Source organism: Mus caroli, unplaced genomic scaffold (assembly GCF_978045245.1).
Source record: "Mus caroli unplaced genomic scaffold, Mus_caroli_1 scaffold_9, whole genome shotgun sequence".
In the NCBI taxonomy this organism is placed as follows: domain Eukaryota; kingdom Metazoa; phylum Chordata; class Mammalia; order Rodentia; family Muridae; genus Mus; species Mus caroli.
Window position 1 is genome coordinate 21437885 of NW_028227264.1, and position 11789 is coordinate 21449673.

An 11789-nucleotide genomic window follows, 5' to 3' on the forward strand; every position below is an offset into this window, starting at 1 on the left:
CCATGCAAGTAGATGTTCAAAGACACTGGTGACATAAAAGCCATGTTTGTCATGTAGTAAAATGTCAATGACAGTTTAATGTTTTGACTTTGACACGACATTCCTCCTGACTAATTTTTTTTAATGCTGTATTTTCCTAGCTTCAAAAGAGTCATTTCTTAGATTTAGTTCTGACACCATTTCATAATTTTATGCCTTAAGGAATTTTCTGAATTTGGTATTAATGCTTACTCTGAAAATAAATTTGTAGTTGATGAATGTCCCTTTAGAATTTTCCCACTTAAAATAAGCATTATGGCTTTCCTAAACCAAGGATAAAAGAAAGCATAAATCAAAGGATTCATGGCTGAGTTATAATAGGCACTCCAGCAACAGATTTCATAGACATAGGCAGGAGTGATGAAGCCCATGAAAGCATCAACCAATGCGTCAATTGTGTATGGGAGCCACGAGACCATAAAAGCCACCACAGTGACCCCCAAGGTTTTTGCAGCCTTCCTCTCTCTCTTGGCCACTCTAGCTTTTTGACTCTCTGAAGATGATTCACCTTTGTTGCCACTTATAGAAGTTTCAATTTTTACAGCTTGCTGTTTGGCTACCAAAAATATTTTGCTGTAAAGAATGATCATAACAAGGGTAGGTATGAAGAATAAAAGAAAACTTATCAAAACCCAGTCTTGATTGACAACAATTTGGCAGCCCCCTACACAATTCAGAGCACTTACTAAGCTTTCAATCCCCTTAGCACTGATGCCTGTGTAGAACACTGCACTGCTGTACACCAGGGGCAGAATCCAGGAGATACTGATGCAAATTCCAGACACAGACACTGTGAACTTGGTAGGATAGACCAGAGGGTCTGTGACAGCGATGTACCTGTCCACTGAGATGAAGCACAGGTGGAGGGCAGAAGAGTAACAAAAAGCCACATCACAGCAACTGTGAAGGCTACAAAATGTATCTCCAAAGTACCAGCAGCTCTCGATGGACCTGACCATGCTGAAGGGCATCACAGAGATGCCCACCAAGAAGTCAGCGCTGGCCAGAGAGGCGATGAGAAAATTGGCTGGAGAGTGCAGCTGTTTGAAATGGAAGACTGAAATCACCACCAGGAGGTTCCCACACACTGCCAGCACAGCCCCAAAGCCATAGACCATGTACAGGATGACCCGGGGCCCTGGAGAATAGGGAGTTTTAATGCAGGATCCATTCGTGTTCTCATAGCAGAGCTGCAGGGCTGGTTGGGAAAAGTTGCTGGTCATGAATCTGCTTTTTGATGCTTGAAGGATTTCTGTCCTGCTAGAAGACAGCGGTAATTTTGAGATATAAAAATTAAAGAAATGAACTCCATAATGAAGAATTAATTTTAAATATTACCCAAGATTATAAATCCTTTTTTCTATTTTAAGTGTAAAGAAATGAAGAAATATAAAAGCACAGAAAAACAATTTTCTCATCTATAGTCATATAATTATTCCCATAACTATGTTAAACGTCACTGTTAATCCCAGGCAAATTGATTTTAATACTGACTGTCAACTATCCAATTACCTGAGTAATTGAGAGTAGATTCCTTTCTTGCAAAAGATGATGACTTATAGTTTAATGGCACATTCAAAGGTCACCTTTAATAGTATTTCAAGTCCTATGTTGTTTTCAGAAGACAGCCAATCCACTCTATCTGCTGTAAAGTTCACATGAGGGATCCCTACAGTGTAAGGTGTGAATCTTCAAAGCACACTCACTATTGTTAATTATAATTAGTAAGTTCTATAAATTATGTTTCTCTATACACTGCTAATTGGTCCTAGTAGTGCTGATAGCCAGAACCAAGAATTTTTTGACTACTCTGAAAAGTTCAGTATTATATTATATTCAATTATATTAACTATTTAATATTCTTAATCTCATACATAGATATTTCTTATTTGACGGATGAATTCATTATTATCAGTTCAGATGTTTTAGGGAAACTATTTTCTTTCTAGAGTAGTAGACTGAAAACTTTTAAAGAAAAATGTGATCAACTGTTTAGGGAAAAAAAAACCTAAAGATGTTCTGCAATTAGTTTGTAGCAACACATTAATTGTGAGGAAAGAAATCAATAGATAATTCCATTGCTCAGTCACGGAAGTCTTATAGGACATGTTTTCTCAGACTCTCTATACCATATTCACCTCATTTGAGACGCACACTCTCTGACTGTCTGATCAATGGCATTTCCAAAGCACATGGCAAGATGCAAAACTCAAATCGAAGCAACAAAATAAAGACGCAAACCTGCAACATCATCCGGGTAACTTTCCGATCACAGGGATCTGTTACACTGAGGATGCACGGGGAGCGGTGAGCAAGGGTGACCTAAACTTTCAGATCACAGGGATCCGTTACACTGAGGATGCACGGGGAGGGACGAGCAAACGTGACCTAGAAATCTGAACGCTTTAGTAAGGTGAAGGTTTCCTGTAAGTCAGTAGTTCCTATAAAGATTCAGGGCTTTTACACTTCATTACTCAAAGATGTCTCACTTAAAGGAAAGGTCCAATGACTTTATCTTGTATCTGCACACATCAAAAAGAAGCACAGAGGCCAGTACACCTCTTCATGACCTTGAGGTGAAACAATCTTCACTTGGAATTATCCTTCTGGCTGGCTTTGTTAGAGGCAAGAGCAGGAGAGTGCACTGTGGTTATGTGGGACTTTGATAAAAAGTCAGAACATTAGGTGACCTGTGGTGCTGGAGGTAATAGTTGGAGGGACACTGTGCTGAGGACTTGCACTGGGGTGAGCCAGGAGCCCTTGGTGGTTCTGAAGCAAAGCCATGCAAATTGGCATGGAGGGCCAACACACTGTTTTGAAAGACAGCTCTTTGTATACTTCTGAACTGAAGTGGTGATAGGACCTTTGAACTTTGACATCAAGTGATCCCATGGTGTCTAACACTGTCATTGTGACCTAGGTCTTCCTGGATCATTCAGTGGAAGTGAGCCACCTGAGGGCAGGCACAAGGAAGCTGCTGGACCCATAGGAGCCTTAGGAGCCCAGAGTTCATGTTACTCCCTCCCCTCTACTGCCCCAGTGACCTCTACTTCATACTTCAGATGACTTGATTAAAAACTGCAGGTGGGTTTGTCATGAGCTGCTTCATTGTGTCGGTGTGCACCAAAGTGATGGTTATGATATAAACTTGCTCAGCTTGGTCTTAGATGATCACAGAGAGGGTGACCCTTCCCAATAGCTGGAGTGTTGAGTTTGCTCCATTCATGTCAACAACAGGACTTTCCCCCACCTGGTTGAATCTTCCCTTCCTGGAACTTCACTCAGTATTTTACTTACTGTATGAACTAACTCTCTGAATGCTTTTACATTTTCTCTTTCAGACACTGTGCTCTCAGAAGGGAAGCCCTCTGCAAATAGTGGGGTGTTAAAATTATTTTATATGAAAGAACTATTTCATATGAATGTTTATTTCATTTAGCAGTTAGTTATTGTTTAGAAGCTGATATCCTTGAGGGGAAAGGACACAGCACAAACCTGTCCATAGTTGCCTGGAGTACAGGGCCTCCAAGAGAGAGGACAAGGCTGGAGGAGGGCGTCAGGTATTTTAAAGTATCATTAAGAAAAACAAAATACTAATTCTGAAGACCCACAGAACACTAGTGTGCTGCAATCTGTTCATACAAGCATCACTTTATTTTGTAATAGCATTGTCTTCATTCTTTACATATGGATTCTTACTCTTCCTGTAAAGATCTGGAGTTGACACTGTATTCAGGACTTGTTTGTGGACTCCTTTATTGGACATGTATTAAAATCTCTTGAATGTAACATCTTAGTGGTTTTCTCTTGCACACATCAAGTACAGTGGTTCATCAGTTCTTTACCTCAGAGTTCTGAGATCCATTTTGCTTTGCAGACAGTTCTTCATGGGCAACACTCCATTTTAACTCCATTTTCCAGAGGAGAGCTCACCCTTGCAAATAGCAAGTGACTTAACCCAAGTGAAGCCTGTGCATGATGTAGAGAATTTTGGGCATTTCACACACAGGCCTCTGGCCTTGGGAGCTCCCTCTGGACCCTTGCTTTGTGCACAGCTTCTTCAGACCAAAAAACAAAACAAAAACAAACTGTCATCCAATAAAACCTGCCATATTCAGTCCTTATAGTCAGTCTCAAAGTTATAGGCCTTTATATTCTCAGCTAACCTTAGGAGAGACAAACTAATGTTAGGTTCTCTTCAGGTATTAATCATTAGACATTTTGCAAAACCAAATGAAGATGAAGTGTGACATAATATTTAAGAGTGAAAGAATATGGACCATCATTAGGTGGGTGAAAATTTAAAACTTGGCAACTTGTTTGTTTTAAATCTTTAGAAGTTTAAAAATGACAAGGCAATATTCAAAATATTCAATAGCATAGACATGTTTTTCCTGTTAAAAAAACCTAACTAAAACAAAACTTGTAGTAATTTACTGTATTCTGTAAACCTTCAGTACAGTGATTTATAGAGGAAAATAGGAAAATCAACTAAACATGGGCAAAGGAGATCCTAAGAAGCCGAGAGGCAAAATGTCCTCATATGCATGCATTCTTTGTGCAAACTTGCTGGGAGGAGCACAAGAAGAAGCACCCGGATGCTTCTGTCAACTTCTCAGAGTTCTCCAAGAAGTGCTCAGAAAGGTGGAAGACCATGTCTGCTAAAGAAAAGGGGAAATTTGAAGATATGGCAAAGGCTGACAAGGCTCGTTATGAAAGAGAAATGAAAACCTACATCCCCCCCAAAAGGGGAGACCAAAAACAAGTTCAAGGACCCCAATGCACCCAAGAGGCCTCCTTTGGCCTTCTTCTTGTTCTGTTCTGAGTACCGCCCCAAAATCAAAGGCGAGCATCCTGGCTTATCCATTGGTGATGTTGCAAAGAAACTAGGAGAGATGTGGAACAACACTGCAGCAGATGACAAGCAGCCCTATGAGAAGAAAGCTGCCAAGCTGAAGGAGAAGTACGAGAAGGATATTGCTGCCTACAGAGCTAAAGGAAAACCTGATGCAGCGAAAAAGGGGGTGGTCAAGGCAGAAAAGAGCAAGAAAAAGAAGGAAGAGGAAGACGAGGAGGAGGATGAAGAAGATGAGGAAGAGGAAGAAGAAGAGGAAGATGAAGATGAAGAAGAAGAAGAAGATGGTGATGATGAATAAGTTGGTTCTAGCGCAGTTTTTTTTTCTTGTCTACAAAGCATTTAACCCCCCTGTACACAACTCACTCCTTTTAAAGAAAAAAATTGAAATGTAAGGCTGTGTAAGATTTGTTTTAAAACTGTACAGTGTCTTTTTTTGTATAGTTAACACACTATCGAATGTGTCTTTAGATAGCCCTGTCCTGGTGGTATTTTCAATAGCCACTAACATTGCCTGGTTCAATCTGGGGGTTGTAAATTGGCATGGAAATTTAAAGCAGGTTCTTGTTGGTGCACAGCACAAATTAGTTATATATGGGGACAGTAGTTTGGTTTTTTTTTCCTTTGGTTTTATTTTTGGGTTTTATTTTTTTCATCTTCAGTTGTCTCTGATGCAGCTTATACAAAGATAATTGTTGTTCTGTTAACTGAATACCACTCTGTAATTGCAAAAAAAAAAAAAATTGTGGCTGTTTTGTTGACATTCTGAATGCTTCTAAGTAAATATAATTTTTTTTTATTAAAAAAAAAGAATGAGGATCTCCTGAGTTTTGCAGGCAAATGGATAGAACTAGAAATTATCATCCTGAGTGAGGTAATACAGTTCCAAAAGGACATGCATGGTATGTACTCACTGATGAGTGGATACTAGTAAAAAAGTTCAGAATACCAATGATACAACTCACAGATCATAGGAAGCTTAACAAGAAGGAAGACCCATGTATGGATATCTGAAACCCACTTAGAAGGGAAACAAAATAATCATGGGAGGTAGAGGGAGGGAGGAAACTGGATGGGAGAGGTGAAAAAAAGGGGGAAAGAAGGGGGCAGGATCTAGTATGGGGAGAGAGAGGAGGGATGCCCAGAGGGCCAGGAGAATGAATCGAAATATGCAGCAGTGGGAGTTAGAGAGCAGATGTGGGGACCTCTAGACAGTTCAAGAGACCTGGGATGTGAGAGGCTACCAGGACTCAATGGGAATGACATTAACTGAAATGACATAGGTAGACATGGCCCCTAGTTGAGTCAGTGACCACCCACCCATCTTCAAAAGTTTTAACCAAGAATTATTCCTGTCTAAAGGGACAGGAACAAAAATGGAACAGAGACTGAAAGAAAAGCCACCCAGTGACTGACCCAACTTGGGATCCATCTCATGGCACACACTAAATCCTGACACTATTACTGAGGGCATATTGTGGGTGCAGACAAGAGCCTGGCATGGCTGTCCTCAGAGAGGCTCTACCAGCAACTGACTGAGACAAAGCAGATACTTAACAGCCAGCCTTTGCATTGAGGTCAGGGATTGCAACCTCACAGAACAGCAGTGTCAACTAAATTGGACCGCTTTCCCCCCTGCAAGACATTCCAGAGATTAAATGAAAAACCAAGGAGCATGCATGGGCTGGTCCATGGGCCTGAGCACATGAATAGATGAGGATGGCCTTGTACTGCATCAGTGGGGGAGGATGTACTTGATCCTGTGGAAACTTGATGCTCCAGGCAAGTGGGATGCTGATGAAGAGGGGTGGGGGAGTGGGAGGTCTGGAGAAGAAGGACCCTATGAGAGGCAGGGGGAAGGAGCACAACTGTTGGAATGTGAATAAATAAAATAATTATAAACAACAACAACAGCAACAAAAACTACTGAAGAAAAAAATTCTTTTTTTTTTTCTAGAGGAGTAGACTGAAACGTTTTAAAGAGAAATTCAATCTACTATTTAGGGCAAAGAAACCAAAGAGTTCTGTAATTAGTTTACAGCAACACATTAACTGTGAGGGATAAAAATCAATAGATAATTCCATTGCTCAGTCACAGAAGTCTTATAGGTCATGCTGTCTCAGGCCCTCCATAGCACATTCTCCTCGACTGAGACGCACACTCTCTGACTGTCTGATCAATGGCATGTCCAAAGCACATGGCAAGATGCAAAACTCAAATAGAAGCAACAAAATAAAGACGCAAACCTGCAACATCATCCAGGCAGCTTTCAGATCACATGGATCCATTACACTGAGGATACACGCGGAGGGACGAGCAAGTGTTACCTAGAACACTGAATGCTTTAGTAAGGTGATGGTTTCCTGTAAGCCAGTAATTCATACAAAGATTCAGGGCTTTTACACTTCATTAGTCATAGATGTCCCACTTAAAGGAAAGGTCCAATGACTTCATCTTGTATCTGCACACATCAAAAAGAAGCACAGAGGCCGGTACACCTCATAATGACCTTGAGGTGAAACAATCCTCACTTGGAATTATCCTTCTGGCTGGCTTTGTCTACAGGCAAGAGCAGAAGAGTGCACTGAGGGTAGGTGGGACTTTGATAAAAAGTCAGAACATTAGGTGACCTGTGGTGCTGGAGGTAAGAGTTGGAGGAACACTGTGCTGAGGATTTGCATTGGGGTGAGCAGGGGAGCCCTTGGTGGTTCTGAAGCAAAGCCATGTGAATTGGCATGGAGGGCTAACACACTGTTTTGAAAGACAGCTCTTTGTATACTTCTGAACTGGTGGTGATAGGACCTTTGAACTTTGACATCAAGTGATCCCATGGTGTCTAACACTGTCCATTGTGACCTAGGTCTTCCTGGCTCATTCAGTGGAAGTGAGCCATCTGAGGGCAGGCACAAGGAAGCTGCTGGACCCATAGCCTCAGGAGCCCAGAGCTCATGTTACTCCCTCCCCTCTACTGCCCCAGTGAGCTCTACTTCATACTTCAGATGACTTGATTAAAAGCTGCAGGTGGGTTTGTCATGAGCTGCTTCATTGTGTCGGTGTGCACCAAAGTGATAGTTATGGTTTAAACTTGCTCAGCATGGTCTTAGATGATCACAGAGAGGGCGACCCTTCCCATTAGCTAGAGTGTTGACTTTGCTCCATTCATGTCACCAACAGGACTTTCCCCCACCTGGTTGAATCTCCCCTTCCTGGAACTTCACTCAGTATTTTACTTACTGTATGAAGTAAAACTCTGAATGTTTTCACATTTTCTCTTTCAGGCACTGTGCTCTCAGAAGGGAAGCCTGCTGGAAATTTTATACGAATGAGTTTAGTTCATTTAGCAGTTACTGTTTAGAAGCTGATATCACTGAGGGGAAAGGACACAGCACAAACCTGTCCTGGAGTGCAGGGCCTCCAAGAGAGAGGACAATCCTGAAGAAGGGCGTCAGGTCAGGGCTCTCAAGTGGTTTTTGCTGTCTTTGCAAACTTACTCCACCAAGAGTCTTTAGGGACTCTAGACATTGATGGCTTTTTTCTTAACAGGGTGTACAATGCTAAGCTTTGGAATGTCTCCTGAAATGGTGCACTGTTACCCTCTGGCATTAGTACCATGTGCATATATGTGTGTGTATGTTTAGGCAAAGTAAAACATCTAAATAATATCCTATGCAATTCTTGAGTCGAAAGTCTCCGCCTTGTATTTCTGGAAATATTGGATTAGGATTTATTTTGCTGTTCTAAACTGTTCACAATGAGTGTAAAGTGTTGACTATGAAAACATATATGGCTATAGTTACCTTAGCTTCAGAATTGAGTATATAAAATCTCTCAAAAATGTGTTTCTTAATGACTTTTAACATATCATTAATAATAAGAAAAATAAAATACTAATTCTGAAGACCCACATAACAGTAGTGTGCTGCGAGCTGTTCATACAAGCATCACTTTATTTTGTAATTGCATTGTCTTCATTCTTTACATATGGATTCTTACTCTTCCTGTAAAGATCTGGAGTTGACACTGTATTCAGGACTTGTTTGTGGACTCCTTTATTGGACATGTATTAAAATCTCTTGACTATAACATCTTAGTGGTTTTCTCTTGCACACATCAAGTACAGTGGTTCATCAGTTCTTTACCTCAGAGTTCTTAGATCCATTTTGCTTTGCAGACAGTTCTTCATGGACAACACTCCATTTTAACTCCATTTTCCAGAGGAGAGCTCACCCTTGCAAATAGCAAGTGACTTAACCCAAGTGAAGCCTGTGCATGATGTAGAAGATTTTGGGCATTTCACACATAGGCCTCTGGCCTTGGGAGCTCCCTCTGAACCCTGGCTTTGTACATAGCTTCTTGAGACCAAAAAACAAAACAAAACAAAAACAAAAACAAACTGTCATCCAAGGAAACCTGCCATATGCAGTCCTTATAGTCAGTCTCAAAGATATAGGCCTTTATATTCTCAGCTAATCTTAGGAGAGGCAAACTAATGTTAGGTTCTCTTCAGGTATTAATCATTAGACATTTTGTAAAACCAAATGAAGATGAAGTGTGACATAAAATTTATGAGTGAAAGAATATGGACCATCATTAGATGTGTAAAAATGTAAAACTTGGCAACTTGTTTGCTTTAAAACTATCTTTACAAGTTTAAAAATGACAAGGCAATGTTCAAAATATTCAAATAGCATAGACAAGATTTTTACTGGGAAAAAAAAAACAAAAAACAAAACCTGTAGCAATTTACTGTATTCTGTAAACCTTCAGTACAGTGATTTATAGAGGACAGAAATGTTTCTTCCTAAAAGTGAAAATGACTTTGCTCTATGGCTTAAGTATCCTAACAGTTTACCGTTAATATTTTTTAACAGTACAGCAAATGACAGCGAGAGAGGTGTCTCAGCAACAAGCGTGCTTGCTGCTTTTCCAGAGGACACAGACTCAGTTTCTAGAGCATACATGAGGCAGTTCACAATCTCCTGCAACCCTTTCTCCAGGAGACCTAGTGACCTTTTGGCCACCACAGGAACCAACATATATGGCATGCATTCACACAGACAGACAAATAGGCAGGCAAGCAGACAGACAGACAGACAGACAGAAGGAAAGAAGGAAGGGAAGAAAGAAAGAAAGAAAGAAAGAAAGAAAGAGAGAGAGAGAGAGAGAGAGAGAGAGAGAGAGAGAGAGAGAGAAGGAAGGAAGGAAGGAAGGAAAGAAAGAAAGAAAGAAAGAAAGAAAGAGAAAGAGAGAGAAAGAGAAAGAGAAAGAGAAAGAGAAAGAGAAAGAGAAAGAGAAAGAGAAAGAGAAAGAGAAAGAGAAAGAGAAAGAGAAAGAGAAAGAGAAAGAGAAAGAGAAAGAGAAAGAGAAAGAGAAAGAGAAAGAGAGAGATAAATAAATAAGAAGGGAGAAGAAACAAGAAATGGAGAAGGTAGGAAAAGCACAGCAGCCTAGCATAGGCACAGCCCAAAGGTTAATGTGTGAAACAAGCATTGTCAAATTCTCTTATGCTTTATTAAAGATTGTTATTAAACAAGTAGATATTACCCATTTTTAAACAAAAGTATGACATGAGATATACATTGATAACATGTTAGCATCATGGTACATAAATGTCAAAGTAACATTTATTTCAACCTGAATCAATTATAACAACACATGAAAATGTTATTAATGGAAAATTTCAGGATAACTGGAGGCAGTGAATGTTGCCTTTAATGACTATTTTGAAATAAATTAATGTTGAAATTAGTATATCTAGTATTGTTCTGTCCCTGTTTTTATACAAATGTATGAGAAATGTGATTGCTTAGGACTGACCTTCCAATGTGTGAAAGTAAGACTGAGTCAAAGTCAGAAGAGAGAAAGAAAAACTAACATGACATCTCGATAGGGAAAGGTAAAGAGGCCATGACACTCAGCTAGGGAAGCGTTTAGTGTGGCTTCTGTTACAAATGGAAACCTTTACTGCAGCAATGCTTGGTCTCATGGGTAGTTCTTAGAGGACTAGGTGTGAATGATGACTGTTACCATTCATTCATTCATTCATCCTTAGCCATGCTAGGCATGAGAACTGTGCCCTCACACTTACTAGGCAAACTCTATCACTGTTCTCTACCCCAATCCACTATTACTGTGTCTATATCTTGTTACTGATAAGCTATTGATAGCCTTACCACTAAATTATTGGAAAAGTTGCCATGCTGATGGAAATATTTCTGATGGGAATTATCTGATTGCTGACATTTTATTTGATGTGTCTGAGCACATCTTTTAAAACTATGTAAAAAATATATATAGCTCTATATAATTTAGTTTTAATAGGTATCAACCTGAGAAAACACTTATGAACAAAAGCTATTGGAAATTAAGAAACACCTTAAAACAGATTTATACTTAGTCAATAAAATTAAGCTTGTAACTTAATAATAATCTTTCTATATGAGAAGCGTAGTATTTCAATATCTCTGCCAAGGTGGAAGTGGATCCATTTTTTTTAATAGTATGGAACCTTCTATTGGACAAAGCAAATAAACCAAGAGCTACAGATCACTAGGCTGAAGGACGGAGTTCAACTCCGTATCTGAGATCATAGGGACCATCAGAGAGCAGAGGTAACATCTCTTCCATGGATCTGGTTTAAAAAAGAAACGAACTCAATGCACTGAAGCCATGCAAGTAGATGTTCAAAGACACTGGTGACATAAAAGCCATGTTTGTCATGTAGTAAAATGTCAATGACAGTTTAATGTTTTGACTTTGACACGACATTCCTCCTGACTAATTTTTTTTAATGCTGTATTTTCCTAGCTTCAAAAGAGTCATTTCTTAGATTTAGTTCTGACACCATTTCATAATTTTATGCCTTAAGGAATTTTCTGAATTTGGTATTAATGC

The 11789-nt window shown here is 39.7% G+C and overlaps 1 protein-coding gene across 1 annotated transcript; it reads right to left on the minus strand.

The window, feature by feature from the left end:
- Window positions 1-227: 227 nt before the first annotated feature.
- On the minus strand, window positions 228-1292 carry LOC147002587 (trace amine-associated receptor 8c). Its single transcript, XM_085843341.1, has one exon. The coding sequence runs from the start codon at window positions 1260-1262 to the stop codon at window positions 228-230; it is 1035 nt and encodes a 344-aa protein (XP_085699467.1). The 5' UTR covers window positions 1263-1292.
- Between the last annotated feature and the right edge of the window lie 10497 nt (window positions 1293-11789).